This window comes from Larus michahellis, chromosome 2 (genome assembly GCF_964199755.1).
Source record: "Larus michahellis chromosome 2, bLarMic1.1, whole genome shotgun sequence".
In the NCBI taxonomy this organism is placed as follows: Eukaryota; Metazoa; Chordata; class Aves; order Charadriiformes; family Laridae; genus Larus; species Larus michahellis.
This window is the reverse complement of record NC_133897.1, coordinates 132,221,056-132,244,211: the sequence shown is the minus strand read 5'-3', so window position 1 is coordinate 132,244,211 and position 23,156 is coordinate 132,221,056. Positions and strand designations below refer to the sequence as shown.

The 23,156-nt window shown below is 41.8% G+C and overlaps 1 protein-coding gene across 3 annotated transcripts in view; it reads left to right on the top strand.

Moving 5' to 3' along the window:
• CPA6 (carboxypeptidase A6) overlaps window positions 1-23,156 on the top strand; it is a 359,247-nt gene that overhangs the window by 262,554 nt on the left and 73,537 nt on the right. Inside the window, exon 1 of one of the 3 annotated variants that reach the window (XM_074577232.1) lies at window positions 11,220-11,384. The exons of 1 other annotated variant lie outside the window; for it this stretch is intronic. In XM_074577232.1, coding sequence (XP_074433333.1) covers window positions 11,287-11,384 — 98 coding nt within the window. In that variant the 5' untranslated portion in view covers window positions 11,220-11,286. Of the gene's footprint in view, window positions 1-11,219; window positions 11,385-23,156 lie in introns of those variants that run through there. One more of the 3 variants, XM_074577234.1, reaches the window with a different exon arrangement.

Sequence of the window (23,156 nt, the reverse complement as noted above, 5' to 3'; positions counted from 1 at the left end):
TAGGCAGTGTCTTCTCCAGCTCTTCAAACACATGAGGCTGATGTGCTGCAGGAAAGCTGGAAAATCAGAAATACCAGGTACACCTTATGAGTGGGTTGATCTTTTATTATGGGTTTATTTTTAAAACATAATAATTCCTGACAGGATTGGCTCTGTCAGTTTTTATGATTTTCCAGACGTGGTGTTGTCACTGGCAATTGAATCTCAGGACAAGCAGGAGAGGTGACTATCCACACGTTTAGTAAAAAAGAAATTGTAAATGAGGGAAAGTGGCATTTTTACTGAGACTTTTTGATGGTCAGAGTAAGTTGTTCCTGGTCAGCTGCCAAAAGAAGACCCTGAAGTTTGGTCTGCAAGTGACCTGCACTAGCTAGAAAGACAGAGTATGTCTCCACAGCTATATGGGGCTACTCTGCAAAAACAGCGCAGTGAACTGTCGTGATATATGGTCATACTGATTCCTTGGTTTTAACAACTTTGAATGTCATCGAATGCTTGGAAGGATACAAGACCCCAAAAGACATCCTCACTTTTGCATTCATTAAGTGTTTTGTCAGTCTGTTTCTTTACAAAAAAAAAATATTTTAGAGCAGTTACTAGTTACATCCATTACATAAGGCGGTAGTTAAGATAATACAGAGCCAGTAAAATTATCTGACACTGTTCACTTTTCATTAAGTGCTCTCTAAAAATGGTGAGTATCACTATACCTCTTTTCTAGACAAGAAAACTTAAGCTGAGGAAGATGGTGTAAATTGTGCAGGGTTATCAGAAGGCTAGAAGCAAGATCCAGACAAAAAGTTAAGTCCATCAGACTCCCAGCCCCAGATTCTAGCCACTGTCTTCCAATGGCATTGTAAATACTCATAAATAGGTTTTGGTTTCTTTTGTCATCTAGAAACTTTTGCTTTAATATTGATATTTTATATGTAAAGGGTGAGTAGGAGGTCAGCCAGCCCCTGGTAGTGGAAACTGGGCTAGTCTCAATTACCCACCTCAGCTGATGGTCCTTTCTACATTTAATGTGGATCCTATCAAATACAGGATACTCGTCTCCGATGTTATAAAATATCCATCTACAAACAGGAAAAGCAGGTCACACTGAACTTAAACCACCCAAATGATTCTCTGTAATTCATTGCTCCTCTGCTTATTGCACTGGTTGAATTTGGTTTGTAAGTAAATGCTTTCAGTAGTGACTTTACATTTACTTCCAAATCACAAATGAAAGTCCTATATCAAACTTAATACTCATATCTATGGAACCCTGCTTAGGTGGTTCCTATTAATTACAATTTTCTAATAACCACCACTTTCTTTTTATCTGTCAGCTAGTTCTTAAACTATGAATTTACACTCTATTGATATTGCATAGAACTAGTTTTTATTTGTGCCAATGAGAACGTCAGGCAACATGAAATCATGTCCTGTACTTCTTAAAAGTCTGAATATATTGCACCCAACTCCCAGAGGGGTGGCTTATACTTTGTGAACAAATGTCAAGCATACTTGATTTAAATCTTTTGAGGTAGCTTTTTTCACAAAGTATACTGACTAGCATTACTTCCACTCCAACCCTCAGATTTTTTTTCTGATTGCATTCTGTATAAACCAGTCCTCTCTCTTCCCTAGGACTCGTATCAGACCAACAAGCTTATGCTTACTTGAATCAGACACTTTGCCTTTGTAATATATAATATGGAACAGTATTTGACTTTTCCAGAAACTTTTCAGAAATTCGGTATTTATTTAAAACCATGAGGGGCCAGGATACAGATTCCCTAGCCATGCTGATTAGTATTTTTTTAATCCCCTGGTAGATATTGTTTGTTTCTCCTTGATTACTGATGAAATGATTTCCTGATTCTCCTGTGATATAAGGATATAATGTTGCTTCTTGCTTCTTTTCAAATACAGAACAGATTTTCCTGTTGAACACTTCTGCTATTTCTGCACTATTATTAACAATTTATCCATCAAGGAGTGGCTCTTTGACACTGCTAGGATTTCCACTGTACCCAATGTATTTAAATCCTTTTGTTCTTAGTTTTGCCAGCCATGAATTTTTTCCTGATGGCTTTAGGTCCTCTTATAATTCAAAATTTATGAAGTGTAGGAAATGTGTATCCATTGCTATATATTTCTCATTGTTTTCTTATTGCATATTGCTTTGTTGTTTAATTGCTCCACCTATTCCACTACCGAACCAGGATGGGCTTTTAGACAGTGCTGTCCTGTTTCCCGGGAAATAGAAATTGTTGAATTGTGTCTTCAGGCTATAAAATAACTTCTCAAAGAACATTCAATTGAATACAGTTTTTATTTCAATAAATTGGAGTGGTGTTTAGGAAATAACTCATCTTTTTTACTTAGCCTTTGACAAATACCTACCAGTGCCCTTCCTGGGCTTTTTTAACATGTTGATCCGTAAGTATTCAAGATCCCGCAATTCCGTGTTAATCAATGTTCAAACAGGTAACAGTGTATTTAATGTGAAAGACCTTACCTTTATATGCTGTTTACTCTTTCCACCCTTGCTACATGAGTTAAATGCAGTTTCTCTGCAGTAGGCTACTGGTCTTTTTGAGGTGTTACAGAGGAGGACTGTATTACAGCTGTTCTAGAAAGGGATGCCATCAATTATCTGTATTTCTGGCAGGTAACAGATTAGTGGCAGGATGTGCAACTGCCTCTAAACCACCCGATGGCATTTTGAACACCAAAGATGCGTGGAATGAAAGGAAACATCATGGCACTTCTCTTGCTCAGGATGTATATTCCAGTAGTAGGATGGTACAACCTTCAAACAGCTGTGTGGCAATTTCCTCTTAAGTATTGACCTTCCCAGCTATTACAGAAAGCTCTAGATTATCAATCTGAATCCTTGGATTTAATCCAGAGAGAACTGTCTCTGAGCTCAGAGATTTTCACTATGGAAACAGTTTCCATGGTGCATGGACAGACTGATTCTATCAGATATATCAACCAATTTGACAAGATTTGACCAAAGTACGTATAGATTTATTTTCCATTTTCTTGGAAACAACAGTATTCTCAGCTGCAGTCACTTGTTTATCCCCAGTCATAACTGTGTCACAGGAAGCAAAATGGGATTCTGCCACAATACTTCTATATTAATGAAGACATTACTTGGTTAGACTATCCCCGACATTTCATATGGATCTTCACAACTAAGCTTTGCACTAATAGAGGGCAGCAAACTGTAATTCATTCCCAGGGAAAAGGTCCCACAGCTTTTCTTACTTGCCGTCTTAAAATAAGGGGAGTTTTCACTCTATGGAGCTGGAGCCCCAGTTCAAAAATGTTCATTGCTTGTCTGGTATGTCAGGTGCACGTTGTAGGCAGGAAAGCAGGACACTGGCTGGGCTGGGAAAAACAAACAAACAAACAAACAAACATCAAAACCAACTTATAAAGTTTAGCAAGATAGTTGAATTTATAATTGAATAATTGAATTGATAATTGAACCTGAATTGAGTTTTTTTTCACTTGGAGATCTTATCTACTATACTTACTTAAGCTTCACGTGTACCTGGGTTAAATGTTATCATAAAGGATTATCCCACTTCTACAGTCACATAGATTTGAAGGATGATATGTGAAACACTTTAACAGTGTTGAGAAACAGCAGAGAAAGGCATCACTTACAGAGGTAACAAGTTGCCATCCACTGACTGACTACTCAGAGAAGTGAAAGATGGTTTAACAGGCTCCTAAGGGGTAAAGGTATCTTCTGCTCTGCTTGGCTGTTACTGCTCAGTGTTTTCATGTGTTTACATTTGTGGACAGTAACACAGCAGCTGAAAAACATTATTTTTTTTTTACGTATTGCTTTCAGTTTTTTTCTTGTTCCTCCAACAGTGAAACAGGCTATTAAGAGACAAGTACATTTTTACATTTGTGGGGGGAGAGTCGGGGTGTCATTTGCTTACGCAGGGAAGTTTAATCAATCCAAGTAAAAATAAAGTGAAAAAAAATTGCATTCCTGTGTCCCAGCCACTTGCTGTCATGCCTGAAATCACTATGTTTAAGAGAGCAATGAGTGATGAAGACTACCTGCTACCCACATTATCAAACACCAGGTACTTCATCTAATGAAGAAAAAGAGATGCCACATTCAGATCACGTACTATAAGCTCTAGCTTAGACATCACACTCAGATGTCTCTCCCTATCAACAGCAAAGAGAAAAATCTCAAATGGCATCTAAAATGTTTTTTAACCATATCGCACGTCCTTCCTGCGCTGTAACGCTGTATGAAACAGCATTACCAACAAGGATGTCAGTTGAAAACAATCTTTGGTCTGCCTTGGAGGAAGATATTAATGAGCATCTTTAGCAATTTTTTCATTCTTTCTACAAAATGCTTTCAATCCTTTCTCTTAGTAAAGAGTTAGAAACAGTTTTAGAAGTTGTCCTTTAAAATTTTGGAATGGAAAGAGCACATAATAGTTCACTTTAAAGGAACAGGCTCCCAACAGCAGATTACTTCAGATAACTTTTTAGGCATATTCTCATCTTACAGTGCACATTTCTGGATCTCACAACTTCCACCAGACAATGAAATGATGGAATTCTCCTGATGAAATTCTTTCCTGAACCAAAATTATGTAAAGCCAACTCTTGTTAAGTCGGTAGAATATTTGCCAAATTAACTCAATGGCTGTAAATTCAAGTAGCGTGTTAATCAGAAATATGGGGGTTTGAGTTCAGATTATTTTTTTGGCGTGGTGTTTTCATATTTATGACTACGCTGCAACTTTTGGTACCCGAAAGCTTCAGCCACCCTGACCCTTCTGGTTTTGTGACCGCTCGCCTCTGATTTGAACTGCAAGGCTATGCTTTCGTTCACTGCTTCAACTACCAAGACGGAGAAGATAAACATCAAGTTAATGTCAGAGAGCAGCAAAAACCAGCAGCTCCCTGTGGGCCAGGAGCACCAGGGGCTCCCTGGGGTGGCTGGGGGCTGCAGGGCAGCCAGGGGCACCAGGGCAGCCCCGGACATTGGGCACCTTCCTGGGGAGGAAGAGAGGCCCAGGCCAGGACATGGGGCCACAGGTGGGCCCGGCTTGGTGGGGCCCATGGTTTGGAGGGGGCCCATGGCTTGGTGGGGCCCATGGCCGGGCAGGGCTGTGGAGAGCTGGAGGCCAGCCCTGCGGCAGCATTGCTGGGGAAAGGGCTGACATGGGGTCCAGGGCTCCCCACATCCTGCCTGCAGCCCTGGGCCCTGGGCAGGGGTGGGCAGGGCTGGCAGCCCGCGGAGCCCTGACAGTTCTCTATCGCCCAACTGAAACAATTTCCTCTGTGGCAGAGCTCCTGTACCTCCAGGGTTTTGGGTTTTTTAAAGTTGGACAGACAGGTGGTGGTGTCTCACTGTAATGCCGCCTGCTTTTAAGACACAATGATGTTCGCATTAAATATTGGGGTTGGAACCCATTGGGGGTTGGAACTAGGTGATCTTTAAGGTCCCTTCCAACCTGAATCATTCTATGATTCTATGATTCCATGAATATGCTTTGGGGTTCCCTCTTGGTTTTCCTCCTCTGCTCTCTTTTCTGACATATTTCACCAGATCTAGACCTTATTCCCTGGCTTTTTAACATTTCAGAACTGGAATGACAGAACCCTGTAATACCAGTATTTTTCACCATTCACATTTTCCAGTCTTTTCAGCATTTTTCAGTATTCAAGTTGCATAAAGCCCTGAAGTACATGCTCCCTAATTATATACAGTTTCAAGCTTTTGAGGCATCCAAATTTGAAGGAGGACAATCAAAATATCATTCCAGGCACAGATGGTAAAATGACCTGATAATTACCAGGCAATGTTAAGGGCGAGAAAGGGAGGAGGAGGAAAGACACTTTTCATGCCAGTGCAGCTGACAGATAAATTAACAACTCAGTAGTTTCTGCTTCACCTACCTCCAATATGATATTCTGCGTAATGTTCCCTTTCCTCCCAGAAGACATAATGACGGTCCACTGCAGAACGTCTGCAGCTGGGAGTTGTTTGGAGAGTCACACTATTGCACTGAACTCACTCTTTCCAAAATACCTTTTCCTTCTAAATATTTTCATATGTGCACAAACGGTAAATGCTAGTTGATATAAATAAAACCTCGGCACCTGTCATCTTTTGTGCACTGTAGCTGCTTTAGAGCAGTTATAAACAGAGACCGCCGGTTCAGAAGTCACTTAGATTTCTCACAGTGTTTCAAAATAAACACTGTTATTATTTTTCCTTTCTTCTCAAGACTATAAAAAAAATCATTAGTGCGTATCAAATGATTGCAGATAACATGTATATTAAAATTAGACACATCATCTTTCACTGTGAATGTGCCACTCCCCTTAGAGTAAAAGGAGTGAAACTATAACTAAGCCTGAGTATGCTCAGACAAGTTTGAGACTCTGGGAACTATTATGTTTGCCTTTTAAACTAAAAGTACGATCTAATGAAATTCACTAATGGCATTTGCTCCAGTTGTTGTTGTCAGGAGACCCAAATGCTACACTTAGAGTTGCCAAAGACTTGCTCTTTCACCTGGGACAAGCCATTCATCTTAGTATCCCCATTTGCAAAACAGCTTGAAAATACTGGTTACATGAAGTTAGAGGAAGGCTGACATCTTTAATGATTGCAAAGTTCAGAGAGGGCTGGGGGAACGTGCACTAGAAGTTCAATGTGTTACTAGTCACAAATCATTTGTACAGAAAGTAAACACACATGATTTGTGTAGGAGGTGCAAGAAAATTTGAAATTGCCATCCTCATAATTTCCCAGTGTGAAATTTGCACCAGGATAGAAAAGCTAGAGAAACTGCTTACCTAATGGCTTTTCACTCACATGAAAATCTGAACCTTTAGGTTCAGATATTGGAAATTTTTTTAATGTTATTTCTCTATGAGTGCTAGCAAGGATAAAGAGACATCTGAGACAAAGTTTACATACAGTCATACTGCAATTTGTTTATGCAGTTATAAACATCTCTCACTTGGAAAAAAAAAAAAAAAGGTTGTCATGAGCAATGCTTTTTTTCAGAACTCTTGGCCAGAAGTTTAAAACCAAGTGGCCACATGAGTCTTCAAGCAGAATCTCAAGACAGAACAAGCTTTCCTTCACAATGTTCCCTGCAGTAGATTCTTCAAAGAATTTTTTTTCTCCTATGGGTATTTTTAAGAAGGAATCCCATACGTATAAAGAAAACTATAAACACAAGTATAGCAATCTTTCCAAGACTAAAACCATGCGCAGGAACAGAATTCATGAGGTGATGTAATACTGTCATCTGATGTTATCTGTCAGTATTGTTTCTAAAGACTCCTGGGGGGGGGGGGTCTAAAGCATACTTATATTTAAACATCTCTAATTTCTACAAAACAGAAAAGAATATTTAACCTGTGTTCCTGTCCTTCTGTAGAATAACAGAACAATAGCAGAACAGAAGACGGAAGTACTTTAAGTGAAAGAGTTCCATTCTTTCACTTAACTTTTTATAACAGTTGAGTGCCATGGACACAAATCCAAACAAAATGACTCAGTTATAGTAATGCAGCACGCCCAAGTAAGCTAAAGCCACAGTGTCCAGATTCTTAATTGCAAACCTCATGGCTTTTAAAGACACTTGTAAGTCATTTTAGAAAGCTAATTACATCTGAATACCCTCCAAGGCAATGCTCAGCACTGGTTCATTGTTACAAAACTAGCTGATCATTTATTCTTTCCTCTGCTGCCGCGTCTTAGGCCACAGCGAGGGCAGGGTGACGGTGACACCCTCCCAAACACCAAGTGGTCAGCAGACCCAGGAGGAAGGACCACAGAGCTGTGTTATCAGGCTGAGCAGCAGGTTGAAGAAACCGAAAGGAGATGGGAGTGCAGATGGGGATAGGGACAGGCATAGGGAAGAATGTGCTTCAGAATGTCAGTAGCAATCCTACATACAGAAGCACAGACACCCTAAGTGTCTTGCCTCTGCAGTGGCCTGGTACCCCAATAACGTTAGACTAGCTCAGGTACCAACAGCAGCTTGTCCCTGACAGTGCAAAGCTCAGCACAACCTGAATAATCAACCCTAGGCCTGGATAAATCCTCAGGCTATCAGCTCTCTGTTGCTACAGTAACGCTCCTGACTACACAAAGTGGTTAAAGTTAACTCAGCCATGGCACTCATGCATGGATTATTATCGCTTTCATGTTCTTTTAGGCCCCAAACCTAATCTAGCACAGAATCGGCAGGGCCACTTTCACTGTCCTTCATCCCCTGAGGTCTCTGTGTGAGTTAAAAGAAATGGAGGCCGGATCTTGAAAAGGAAATTGCACTCAATCAACTTCAATCTTTTTTAACTAGTTATAGCAGTACAAAATCCCAGCATGAACGTGCTTATTCCAATTTATTATTAACCTGAATGATTTAAATTAGAACAATGTAAACCTTGTTTAAACTCCTGTTTCTGAACCGTTATGGCTCTAACAAATGTACAGCAAGGATTGTTTATTCAACCTAATGCAACCTTCTCATGAAGGTAAGAGTTGGGACAGCTCAAAGGTATAAAACATGCTTATAAGAAATTATTTCCCTTTTTCTGCTCTTCTGTGCAATTACAGGCTTCTCAATAAACGGCATGTTCTCAAGTTCAGGTAGCAAATGTAGGCTGCCTGCCCACTCACTTTACATGAAGACTTTCTAGTTTTCATGCCATGTAGAATTGCCTCTGTTTCGGCAGCCCGCGTTCCTTGCAAAGTGTGGGATGCTGTGATAAATCCCACATCTTGATTCATTAAGAGGGAAACCATATCTCGGTCCTCTCTCTCCTGTTCCTTCACAGGCTCTCATCACCTCCAAGTCAAAGCTGCACACCAGAACTCCGGTCTTGGCAATTCCTCTCTTCAGCTCCAAGAGGCAGAGGAAAAGAAACTCCTACTTTCTTCCTCCCAAATCCTTTGCTTATCTGGGTGCAAGTTTTATAGCCCCATTTTGTCAGGAAAGTAGGCTTACCACATGCGTAACTTCCAGGCTCGACCACAGCAGTTTAATCCTTTCTTATCTGCCAGCATGATGGAGTTCCAGCCCTCCCTCTAGTCTGCCCAGTCACCTACTGTGATTTAAACTGATGGACCAGAGAGAGACCAAGGGATCTTTATCCCCCTCACTATCCTTACCTCTTTTAAAGTCATTTTTTGTATTTTTTGACGTTTTTCTCTCTCCAGCTTCTCCACAGCTCTAAAGATGTCTTTTAAAATTAATTTTTAAATTACCTTTAAACAGGCAGAAGTAGTACATATTAACAAAGATAGCAAAACCTTTCTTTGAGTGAAATAGTGATAGCAGTACCTTTCTTTCCACATTCTGTTATTTATCTTTACTCTTTGGTTTTGGTGGTTGACCTCCCTTTCTTTCTCATACCCTCTTGCATTTTACTTTCAGGGAATGTTGCAGAAACACAGCATTTAAGACTGAAATCTAGAGCCACAGAAGCCCATAATAAAATTCTCCCTAACTCCAATGGAGCCAAGTTTTCCTTGGCCATTTTTGCCAAGGAGCCAATTTTTGCTTGAAAGCAAAAATTTTAGAGTAAAGAGCCAAACTATTTTGCAAACACAAGCCAATAGTTAAATTCTTCCCAACTCCAATAGAGACAGGTTTTCATCCAGAAAGCAAATATTTTAGAATAATAGCCAAACTATATTTTGCAAACATTTCAATAAATTGGTGTGTGCACTTCAGGTGTAGCGAGAATACTTAGTAAGAAGAGTAACCAAGAACAGCATGTGAAATAAAGGACTGGTTTTGCTCCAATATCATATTCATGCCCTTCAGTTACTCAACTTCATGACAGCTGACTTTATCTTTTAAGTCACTTTTGAACATACAGTAGAGCTTCTATTAAATATGTGTCTGGAAAGTTAAAGCTGCGTTTATCACAAGGCTGACGACTTGCAGAAAAGGTTTGGTATTTTGCCTGTAGTAAATGGAAAGTGTTTTCAACAAGAGATGTTGAAATGCACATCTGTGTGTATGCATACACAGATTTTAAGCAGGATATGTTATGGGGGAACCAGCAGCTCAAGGGAGAGAACACCCGTGACCAAACAGAAGGGAATAATCCTGCCCTGGACCAAATCTTTTCCATCTCCAGACTCTATCACACAACCGGTGTCAGATTTGGTGCCAGCATGGAAAAGAGACAAAGGAAAATGTTCACTTGCCTTTCAACCATAGAATATGAAGTGTTTGTGGTTTAATACAGTCCTTTCTCAAAAAGCTCCCTGTGTCTCTGAAACATTAACAGGGATTTACAGTAGTTCTCACACATGTTCAAATGTCAGCTGGCTTTATTTGTCTACAAGCCCGCTCATTCTTTTTGCTCTCAGAGAGGCCGAGAATCAGTTGGTTTTGAAGCACTTTCTGCTCATTTTTATGGAAGTCAACACAAAAGTATCAAAGGGGCTATCAATTTATTCCATATTGGCATTATATTTTTACCTTTTTCTTTAACAAGTACTCCATGTGTTTTCTATAAACCGCAATTATTTGCAACATAATTCTCCCCATTTTCCTTGCTATTCCCAGTGCTCCAGTGACTTACCGTTATGTGGGTCTTTCACCCTCACCAGTGTGGAAAAGAAAGGGCAAACTTTTTTCCATAGTTTTCAAAAAACCGCTGAGTTTTATTTTATTACAGCAGTCTCTCTCCCCCTTCCCTCTACGCCGGCCCAAGACTTTTGGTGACATTGGTAACTTGGAATCCCACTTTCTCCTCCCTCCGCGGTTCCCGATGGACTCCCCGCCGCCGATGATGTACCTCTGCCCTCTCATCAGCCTCAGCTCTTCTGCCCAAGCGGGAAAATCACCTCCCCCGATGCCATTCACGGCGCGTTAACCGGCCCTCGGCGGCCGCCTGGGCGCAGCACCTGCAGGCGAAGCCCGTCCCGACGGAGCCGCCGTGCCTGCGGGGGGCTGCTCGCCACCGCCCGGTCCTTGCCAGCCCCCAGCCCCCGCCGGGACAGGGCGGCGGCGGCGGGGCCGTGCACCCCCCCCCAGTCCTCCCAGGCGGGCGGGCGAGCACCTCCCCGTCCCGTCCCGTTGCCGTGCCCAGGCGCGGCGGGGCTTGCGGGTCGCCCGACTTTCTCCCCCCGTCCTCGCCTCTGGCCACCAGCGACACCTCCGACCGCCCGGCTCCTCCCGGCCCCCGCCTCCGCCCCGGCTTTGTGTGCGCGGCAGCCGCCACCTGGGGCGGTGGCGGTGGCGGCGTTGTCCCCGCACCATGCCGCTCCGCGGGCCCCCCGCCGCCCTCCTGCCCCTTTGTCTGCTCTGCCTCCAGGCTGCGCTGCCGCTCCGCGCCCAGCGCGGCCGCTACGCCGGGTAAGTCCGCCCCGCCGCGCCCGCTCTGCGACCCCCGCACCCCGGCGCCGCAGCCGCGCTCCCTCCGCTGCCCTTCCCCACCGCCGCTCGCAGGAACCGCGGGGCTCTGCGCGGTCGGGCTTTTCTTCCCGCTGCTGGGCTGTTTTGTTTGCATGTTTCCATTCCGAAAGCATGCTCCGGCGCTTTCTTGCGGTAGATACTGTAAGTCTCTACTAGCAAAGGATGCTACACTGCGGGGGGAAAAAGTTGGTGTCCTTGTTGAAACTGCGATTATACAGGGGAAAAAAAAAAGTTTTAGGGGCTTCACCGTGCTCTGAAGTGAATGAAGGTTTGTATTTTCCTTTGGGGAACGTATTTAATAGAACTTAACATTGTTTTTTTTAAAAAAAAGTTAAGCGATGTGTAGTCTTACTGAATGTGTAAAAAGCCCAAACAGTAAGGGAACCTGATTAACCTTACTGTAAGCAAGTGAAAACTTTTACACGTATTTCAAACTAGACTTTTTTCTTTTTTTCTTCATTAAACGTTAAAATGTGTGTTGGAAAGACTGAACTAAGTAGTAGTAAAAGGCAAACTGTGGTATCCTTGCTAGGCTTTGCCTCCAAAGTGTATGTTCTTCTTGCCTGGTTTAGAGACTTTGCTTTTAGCAAGTATTTAACAAAATAGTATTTGCGAAAGATTTACGATGTAAATGCAAAGTCAGCCAAATGTGAGAGCATTAGAAACCAGTGGCATCTTTTCACACACAGTACAAAATTCATTCAAACTGACCAGCAAATTCCTCAGGATAAGCACACCTCCCTGTGGAAGTAGGAGCTGTATTATTCTTTTTATTTTATTAAAATAGCCAGGCCAGGCATGTAAATTCTGCTACTAAAATAAAGTTTTAAAAAAACATTCCCTGAGCTTCAAGGATTTGGTAATGTGATATGAAGCCATTCACCCCTGGGTCACTATTAGTGATAGAAAGTAGTTAAACAATTGACAGCTGTTTCACCATCTCTGTTAAGTTCTTTGGGTCCCAGTACCGACCTGCAGCGTGAAACCAAACCAGCCACCCTAGTCAGGAGCCCTCCTGGCAGTGCCGGAAAGGAACAGGACAGAAAACTAAACTGTCTGTTAAAGCCAGAGTCCTGTCATAAGTTTTGTGCGGCAGTACTGTTCTCCCTGCCTGGAGCCCATTGCACAGTCGTGGTCTCAGTAAGACCCAATTTTTTAAAATTCAAGATTGTATTCAATTTGTTTGCAGATGACATTGAGATGAATAACAAATTCCCAGTGTTGGTACATAACTTTTTCTGAATATTAGTTACATGAGCTATCTATTGATCAGTGTATAAAATGTCAAAATACACATTTTATATCCTCTAGGATACATCCTCTAGGTTTAAGTGGATTGTTAATCTATAATCAAGTCAGTTAAAATAGAAAAAATGCATGCAGATTCAAGTATTGTACCTCTGCTCATTAATGTGATTCACCAATTTTGTTAAAGTTTTTAAAATAATTTTCTTGTTTAAGCATTTTATGTGCCCTGGGTGGTGTGTGAAAGACCCATGCAACCTCTCCCTGTTGATCCCTGTCCTAGGAGCTTTTGCATGGATTTTAGCCCAGAAAAATGCGACTCCTCATCAGCTTCCAGAATTTGGGCAAGCACAACAAAAATCACAACTCAAAAAAAAAAAAAGGCTAGACTTCATTATAAAAACTCTTGGTCAATAGGCAATTGTAGTAGGGGGCCAAGATACATTTACAAGCCTTGCTGAAAATGTGGTCACATTTGTAACACAAACCAGAATGTGTACCACATGTGTAATGCAAACTGGAAAAATAACCTGATATTTTCCCTACTCTACTAATCTTTTCCATTTCTACTATCCTGGCATTACTTGTGTCAATAAAAGTTGATGAAAAATTAGTTTGAAGTGGGATGGATGAAGGTTTCATCAGAATTACGATTATATGTTGTCCTTCTGAGGTATCTGTCATTAGCCCTGTGTCCTGGGCAGGATCATTTAATTCCCTCTGTGTGTGAAATTGATTAGAAACAGTTGAGCAGGTATCACCATCACTATTGAACCTGGTCATCACCCAAGGGAAAAATTTCTTTGATAAATTTTTTTCGAGAAAGGCAATCAGGAAGTGAATACAGTTTTCTAATGCCCATCATTAAAAGGGGTGTCCCAACCACATGACTTCATTTTGTGCTAGGAAATGTGTGTTAATCCTAGTAATTTCTATTGTGTCAGAAGATGTACTGTATAGGGGAAAAGCATAAATATTATTAGGGCAAAAGGATAAGACAAAAAAAGAACAAAAAAAGCAATGGAAAACATTTCTCATAAACTCAGACCAGCACTAGGAGGCACAGAACAATCGTAGCTCTTTAGCTGAGGACTCTGACCTAAGACAAGTAATTGATATTGCACATGTTTCTCCAAACTAACTTCTCCAAACTGTGTTCAGAGCATGCCAGGTATGCCATACGGACACATCTTTAAGCAAATGCATTCCAGATATTTTGGGAAGTCAACAAATAGTTGGGAAGTCTCAGCAAGAGGCAGCAGCTCTCATGCCCACTGAGTTCTTGCAGAGACTAAGACACGGGTGTATTTGCCTTCTGATGCCTCATACAGCTTGCAGGAGTTCAACCAGCCTCTGTGCCCCTGTGCCTGCAGGAACTCAAGAGGAGCTTGGAGCTACTGCCTTTGCCTCTAAAAGACACTGCTGATCAGCTACCTCACAGCAAACTCAAAACTATAGTCTCACACGCGCTTTTTTTCCTTCTCCGATGTGTGTGCTCTGTCCAAAGGTTCCAGGGGAGATAAGCAAGGGCGGGGGTGTACATCAAGGTTTGGAGAGAGCAGATATGATACATTCAGGAGGATTTTCCTGGAGGCCATTACCAGAGGTTCAAATGGGGGCAACAAGAATAACCAAATGTATGGAATGGTTTAAGTGCCTGAAATGACCAAGTAAGCGAGGACTCTTTGGTCTCTAATAGAAACAACATAGGGCATAACAGATGTCTACAGGCTTTGAGTGACACGGAGGTGGTGGATAGAGATCAGCTGTTCACTGTTTCTTCCAGTTACAAGAAGTAGAAGGCATACAACGAATCTAGTAGGAACCAGGTTGAAAAGAAACTCCTTCACCCACAGGTGTGAGACCTGTGGAAATCCTTTACAGGGATTCAAGGGGGCTTGACAGGTCTGTGGAAGGGAGAGTTACTAGGTCTGCTACTGAAATGACACCCAACTCAGGAGATCACTGCATTGAAAGTAACCATAGGCTGGGAGAGTACTTAGTGGTAATATCATACACTTTTGCTTTGTTGTTACTCTTCCTTGGATAGTTGTCTTTTGACAGTTTTCCAGAGTATGGTACTGGCGCAGATGGACTTTTTCTGGTTTGTTTGTTTTTGTGTTTTTTTTACCAAATGCAGTAATCTTCCTACTTTTAGGAATCCTGTGAAGAAGGAGATGGCTTCCCATTAGCAGGTCAAGATTTCTTAGGACAAAAAGCGTCTCCCTCATTTGTTTTTAAAAAATCACTACTAAGATCTTTTTACTCCAGCTCATCTACCTCCGCCCGAACTTGATGGTTAAGCGTGTTCCTTCCATTTTCTACCTCACTTTCTGTTCTTCCATGGCCTTTTCAGCAGTGTACCTCACCTCTGCTCTCACCTTAAATAACCAAATGCAGGCAAAGGCTGGAAAAACTTGGCCAGTTGTTCTCTAAGTTTTATGCTGGAGGTTTAGGAGTCCTTTTAAATATTTTCTCAAGATGTTAACTCCTCCAAAACACTCTCCTGTGGGTTGCAGTGCTGCAGATAATTGTCATTTCTCTTGTTCAGGCGAAGGCTATGATACATTCTTACATTATTGTGTAACAACAGCGTAAAATAATCTGGGAGTGATGTTGGGGTGGATAACAAGGAAACTGAAAACAGTAAAGAAATGTTCTGTAATCCAAGACAGAACTACTGGGACATCACATCCTGAAAACTGCATAAACCAGCTGTTCACGTAGATAAGCACAGATATCAAATCTGACAGCATTCAGCAAATTTCAAGTATTTTAATGCCCATTAATATCCCCACATACCATAGCTAAGTGCCTCTGATCCCACAATACCTTACACACAATAGAACACACAATTGTTCTGTCTCATGGAAAAAACACATGGGAGTGTGACGAAAACGAGTTGCTGAGGGAATTGATAAGTGGAAAGGAACTCCTTCTGTGCTATTCCCCTCTGCAGATTTTTTCCAAATGTTTTAATTGGGGACTAAAAGATCTGCTTTGCTGTGTTCTTTCTGCTGCTCAGCTCTCCTTCCCCACCCGCAAGTCAAAGTAAAATGTCGTACATACAACTGGCAAAAGAAACCCCACAAAAACATTTGGAAAGCACACCACCAGCATTAGATTGAAGTTAATCGTGTTCATTGAGATGAAAATCACATTTAATTCTTCTCTGGATGGTGTCAGGGAGCTTCTAAAAGGTGAAAAGCTATGAGCTCTCTAGCATCATGCATGAACAATTTTAGGTATCCTCTTTTCAAATAACCAATAATTCTGTAATCGAAGCACCACTGGTTCCTAAAAAGAGCACAGATCAGTGGAATCCACAACTCTGGGACATGTATACCCATTCCCGTCCCAACATCGCAACTCTTAATTTTGTGCTTTCTCATCACCTGATATTCCCCCTGCACAATATCATTTATGTTCTCCTAGAGGAAAAAAAAAATTACTGCCAAGTTTTGATTCTTTTTCTCATCTAAGTCCAGGCATGTTAAATTTACCTTTTCAAGCCTCTCTGCCCTCCTCATTATAAATGAAAAATATGAAGTGTTTCAGTTGCTCTTTCTTTCCCTTTTTTATTTCCTTTTTTTTAAAAAAAAAATTAATTCGAACAACAGCGCACATCCACATGGCACAGGCGAAGAGAATGCCAGGCAAGGAGGCTCCCAGTTCATTATGGCTGTGCCTAAACGGATCTCCAGGTTCATGGCACCATGGGAGCCTGGTCCCATACTTAAATGTCCAGCTTGGGACCCCATCAGATGGTGGTGTGGTTCCTGTCTGGCTTCCGTGTGTGGAAGAGAGGGGGAGAGAGCATGGAGAGTAAGGGAAGACATGAAAAAATCATGACATGGGCAAAGTTTGCACCTGTACTTGGTAGCTCGGAATCTTTCCTAGGTTTCCTACATTAGATGCAACCTCTGGTCTTCCAGTAAGAATGATTCTTTAGGAAGCGTAAAACCAATTCCAGTAAACACTTACGCTTTCCTCATTTTTAAAAGTATATGTGCTACGAATGGGGATGTAGTATATTATTTGGGCTTGGTTTTGAGTTCAATGATTATGTTCTGCCAAAAAACAGGATACATTTAAGGTGTACCAAGACAAGGATACTTATTTAAAAAAAGATAATTCACATATCAAAACATCCACTTTGAATGCACCAGCTTCCACGGTTTCAATGGAAATAAGCGGTCGAAGAAATACAGCTTTTCCCAGAGCTTCTGGTACTAGTTGCAGTGAACTCCAAAGCTCCCACTTCTACACTATACCCACTTCCAGCTGCTGCTGCTGTGAATTCACTCTCTCAGAGCCACTCATGGGCTTCTGAAAATGAAGTTGTCAACTCTGAACGCTTTGTTCAGGGCTTTAACAAGCACTTAATAGGGGACAGATACTATATAAATTACGTACATACTGATTTTTTTATTTAAAAAAATGTATTCTAAAATATGCGAGCAATTCATGTGAAAGACAATGGAACTTAGTTGTAGTCCAGAAGGAAAATCATGGTTGTGGAAGGAGCAAATTTGAAAAAGGGAAGCTAAAAATCTGCTTTTCTTGAATGCATATAATTTGTAGGGAAATTTAGTTTCATATGTTGCATAGGACTGTATCCCACACCACACAAGAAACAGGATCCCAAGGTCTCCTGAAATTCTAGTTTCTGTAAAAATGTCATCCATGTGTCTGAAACAGCCTTACATGGTCAAAATGCCATAGGAAACATTTATTGCTCTATCCTGTTGAAGGTGAATGGCCACCATTAATCATTTCTCACTATCTCCAGGAGGTAAACTCTGTCATGTCTGTTTTGCAGAACTGTCCTTCACTTATCTTTTCTCCTTAATTTTACCTCTGAATACATAACAGAAATTGTATGCCCTCCTCTATTGTGGAACGTAGTATTTAATGGGTGCACTCTCTGTATAACCTTCATGCAGAAAGTCAAGAAAGAAACAGATATTTTGATCATATATTGGGCATCTGTTCAGTAGTCCTGTAAGCAAAACCTGCTGTTAGTATGCATATAGCAGTAAAAACTGAAAACAGGCAGTGTAGTTCATTCAGTATTTTTACTGTTCAAGCGGTATGATTTGTATTGCTGCCAGGCAGGAGATAAAGAGAATTCTCCTGCAGTTTTACCCTTTACGCCAAAAAAAAGTTAAAATAAGCAGTATTGTTACTGTCCTGTGCCCAACCAGCTTACATATCTATGCTGTCAATATTATTTTTCACGCAGAAAAAAATTTTCAGTGAATCCTGTAGTCTCCATTCTATATACAACGATAAGCAGGTTTGGTTGCAAAATGAGAACCAATAATTATAAATGTACATTCGACCTCTCTCTGAAAACCCTGCTGCCGGCAAAACTCCCTGCGGGACTTAACAGGACTTCTGCTAGTCTCAGATTTGCAGGAACAGACCTACAGTCAACAAACTTCTGGAGACAATTAAGCCCAATCCTAATTTTTTTTCAGTAAATTTTAATTCTGATTTAAAGGCTTTGTTCACATGGTTGAGTCCAAAGATGTGGTTCTGATTTGATATTGGTGTTACAGAAAAAAGGTGTGTGGATTTTAAGGGTGCTACTAATTTATGTCTCAGTATATCAGAGTAGAATCAGACCTTTAAGAGACACTGATTGTAAGGAAAGCATCTGCAAAGAAAACTCTAAAACTGCTTTTTGCACAAGGCACCTGAGGGTAGGTGAGCCAAAATGCTCTGAATTGAAAAGATATTCAGACCAAAAAATGGATGAGGACAATATATCCCATTTTTTTTCTAATATTTTGCATCTTTTGAGCCTGCCAAATGAGGGGGAAGGCCAAGGACCTCACTGCTTTCTTGTGAAACCAAAAGCCAGGCATTGCACACCACGCAGGAGGAGCAAGGACGCCTTGTCTTTGGGGTGGGTGCTGACACAGGCAGGGAGGGAGCAACAGGCGGGGAGCACGAACACGTTCCGTCTGCCTGTGTCTGCTCTGAGTGCTCTGGAGAACAAGGTTCTGCCAAGCCCCCTCTTTCCCTGGGGAATGACGTGGCTTGCAAGTGTGCATCTTTAAAGAGAAGCCACACCATGAAGTTACCAGCCAAAGCAATACACACAGCAGCACTTGCTAAGGAGAGGGTGTTCTAGACTGTTCAAATACAGCCATGAAAAAAACGTAAGAAGTATCTTACCAAATCAAAATATTTTTTATTTTCTTTATGTTCTGCAGCTCAGTTAAGGCCTCTATACAGGGGAGGCAGGACCTTGAAAATGAGTTTGTAGGGGGTTTATTGCACTAAGGTTATTCTAAGAAAAACATACTGTTTGTTATATTATGCCATATTTCAAATACCTTCAGGAGAGTAACGATACAGTTTGCAGCACCTCATGGTCGACTCCGAGAAAAACAGGCTCTTTTTAATTTAGATTTTCGTTTTGCATTTGGATAATAACTCACGATTACGGTATCCTACAGGTTTGAAAGCCTCAGGTAAGCAGCATAAAAGGCGGTACACCTTAAATACAAGACAACATAACAGCTTCTCAGGCCAGAAGACTAGAAGACTTTTTTTTTTTCCCCTGAAGGACTGGTAGTATACACGGTAAAGCCATAGTCTGTAGGTGGATTTTAAATGTGAATATTTTGGCCATGTTCATTTTTTTCCCCTAAAGCACTGACGGTGTTAACTTAGCTGAAATAAATGAACAGATGAATGCATTGAAGTCAGGCATTGGATCATAAAAGCATGGAATAGGACCCTGAAAAAAAGTCAAGCCTCGAGGACAGATGTGAGAAATGACTTTAGCAGGCCTGATGAAAAACTGGTGCACTCTTTGATTTACTCCACCGTACTCCTACCAAGATTACCACCAGATGCTACTCTAAGGCTGCGGTGCGGTGGTGCTGCCAAACCCCGCTGACCCCTGCTAATGGCCAGCTGCTGCCAGGGCAGGCGGTTGTGCTCCCGCTGCTCCAGATGTGCAGCCCCTGCTCAGGGACTGGCACTCCTCTGCCTACAGCAAGCCAATTCCAGCAGTGAAGAGAGCAGAAAAGGACCTTTTCCCTCTTTTTTTTTCCCCTGGACTAACTTTCAGCTTGTCAGGCTGTGATCTGGCTGCTGCAGAGCCTCCGGGATGTTAGTGTTGGCACAGGGAAGGGGCAGGAGTGGCTGGATTTTTGGTACCTGCCTGCGTACCTCAAGCCTCTCAGTCTCCCTCTACATGTATGCACTGGCGATGGTTGTCTGAAACCATTTCATCCCAGGTATGAACTCCAAGGAGCAGCACACCGTGGTTTTACCTCGGCAGAATCTGGCTTCCTGATCAGTCCCGACTGCCAGATTCCTCTCCAGGCCAATGTCAATGGAACAATCCCAAACGAGTGTTTCAGGCTCACAGAGAGAATAGTGGGATGCTTATTTTCAAATAAGCACCTTCCTAAAAGTGCAAAACCAAAGAAAAAGTTAACCTTGGTACTAGCCATTGTCACACGTGGGTTTTTGAAGCAAGGGGACTTCATCTTTCCTAATGTCTAAAGGAATTTTAAGTCCTTCTTTACATAACAGACAAGAGTGACATGATAGTGTCTACAGTAAAGTAACCTCTATATTTATTAAATAGGTTGATGTTAAGCAAATAATAACTGCATTTGTCAAGGAAACAGGGAAGACCTTTAAAGAAGAACATTCTATTAAGAGCCTTTTTTGTCACGGTGCAGTTTCAACAGGGAAATAAACCTTGGGTTCACTTGAACTGAATAGAACAAGAAGCCAAGAACATATTCTGCCTAAAATTTGTACCAAATAACAAGAATCGCCGTGTAAGCACACTGCCAAGTCTGGACTAATAAGCCAAGTGTCTCAGCAGAATGAGCTCGCGTCTTTGACAGCAGTACAGAGTGTAAACATACCCAGTGGCACAAGGACAGCATGTCGTGTCTTTGTCCTACTCCGTTATCAACAGGCTGGAACCCTGATGGGTCTGCCTGTGGAAGTGACAATGCTTAAAAATATATATGGGAATTGTTAATAGAACATGAAGTCTAAGTAATTTGCTTTGTTTGTGAAAAATTATATAGTTTCACCTTCAGTCTGTTCAGCTGAGGCTCTTTTGTTTTGCTTCTACCAACAGCAGTTGTTGATATAGTCTTGAAATCATGGCCTATTCAAAAAAACTTCAGAGGAAATCAAAGCATTGGAGTATAAAGGAGAAAAGCTTTTATATTCACTATCCGACAGCATAAAAATAATTTCTGATGTATTTTCTGAGGCCTAGCCTAGAATTGTAGCTGCAGTGAAATACATAATCATGCAGGTTTTGATCCCTGCTTGCAAGAGTTGTTTCTGTTCAACATTCCGTCGTCCTGAGGGAGAGCGGTGGTTCTCCCTCCAAAGCAGCTGCAAGGAGCAGGAAGCAGAGGAACCCAGGGCTCCTCTGCTCAGCAGAAGCGCAACCACGTCTTGTGAGGAACCCTGTCTGCCTGTCATGGGCTAGGCAGTATACATTTGGTGTATCGTATCTCTCAGAGGCCCCAGGCAAAGGAACACCACCTGGTCAACATCACCAACCTCTGTCACACAGACATACGATAAATAGAATCATAGTATTATAGAATCATGGAATTGTTTTGGTGGGACTTTAAGATGATGAAGTCCAACAAAGATGCCAGTCTGCTTTGTTGGACAGATCTGAGCCAACGTGGAGACAGAAATGTGGGTATTTCAGGCTCAAATTTGGTGAGGGAGGACTCAGGGGCATCTGCCTTTCTTCCCTTCTACGATGTACGCTGTTTGTCACATGAGGTAGTTCTGTCTTGCAAGACCTTGCATCTAGCCTCACCTGACAAAAATGTGTATCGAATTAGGAAATAGGTGACCAGTGAGTTCAAGTGCTTTTGCAATTCAGAAGCAGGTTAGCTGGTGTCACAGATATGGAGACTTTAGGACCACCAATGTCTCACCCTCCATCCATGCCCTTAGTCCTTAGCCAGTGGGCGGCATGCAGCCCACCGGTGTGTTATTTTTCCTATGTCCATCCCTCTTTCCTTGGACCTATCATCTCTTCTCTATAAGGTAACTGGCATTTTTTGGCTATATGATGAGTGATGGACAAAAAGGCACCCCAACAGTCTGGTAGTCAGCACAGGCTGGCCCTGCCCAACCAAAGTGAAGGATTTGTAATGATTAGCACGTATCACCCACAAACAGATAGAAAACTGGTACAAAACCATAGAAAGATTAATTAGCTTCAGCTTCTGGGAGATGATGGAGAAGTGCAGTAAAGCCAGTCTCCTACATGGTAAGGAGTCAGTATAGACTAGTGCTCAAGATGAGTTAAGCTTTACGTCTCCTTTTCATGGGGGGCAACCTCTCCAAATGCCATAAAAGCTCCACCAAGGAACGGTGGGTAAAGGGGTCTAGGGATCAGGAAAACCTGATCTTTTGCTTCTGCTGAATGAAAGGGTAAGAGCGAGGAGAAAACCTGCAGATTTTACCTTGTCACACCAGATCAGTCCTACCACTTTGCAGACAGCGAGATGGTGCCATGAAACAGTTCAGGGTGCAGAATGATAGAGAGCAAGGGATCCACGCTGGGCTCTGTGAAATCTGATCTTTCTGCATTGTTTTTTCTTTAATCCAGCATCCATTATTTCTGCTGAAAAAATACACGTGAGCTCTTATGTATGGCGACGGCACTGGGGGTGGTCTTTGAATTAGAAGGCATTTGCTCGCAGAGCCTGCAGCAAGTCACACCGGCTGCAGGCTGCACAGTTATACGGGAAAAAAAGAAGGAAACGGGAGACAAAAAGCGTTCTCCTGGATGGTTAAAGTGGTCCGTGAAAACTCGGAGGTCTGAGGAAAGAGGTTTCTGATATTCAGGTGTGTTTACGGTGCAGTGACATGAACTGAGGGAAGCGAGATAGAACATTTTAAAGGTTTGTTCTACGGGTAGTGGATCTACCAGATTTCAGTTATCTTATTACAGCTAATGAAATACAGTCTTAATGACAGAGTAGCTAATAGCTGGCCAATAAACATGCTAAATAATCATTCTGTTAAAACATATACAATAAATAGAACAAAAAAAAGGAATTTATGCTAGGGAAAATGCAGGGATCTCACTGGGAGGACCAGTTTCACAGCAGCCAGTGGAAAACATAATTATTAGGGTGTATTAGGAAACCGACAGTCCCTCTACCCCACTGGAAAACATTACTTGTTTCAGGAGAAAAAATAACACAAACTTCAAGCAAACAAAGAAGGAATTTTTAAATCAGTTGTTGTATAAAGAACTTTGCTGGCTACAAGAATAAACAAATGGGCGTATTTAAGGTAATATTTTTAAAGTTATCAAACTGCATGCAGAGTATTTATTTTTAAACTGCATGGCTATAAAACACCAGATGTTGTACAATGAAGTAATGTCAGAAGATGACTGGAATCTTTTTTCTATGAGGAACAGGCAGATGCTCG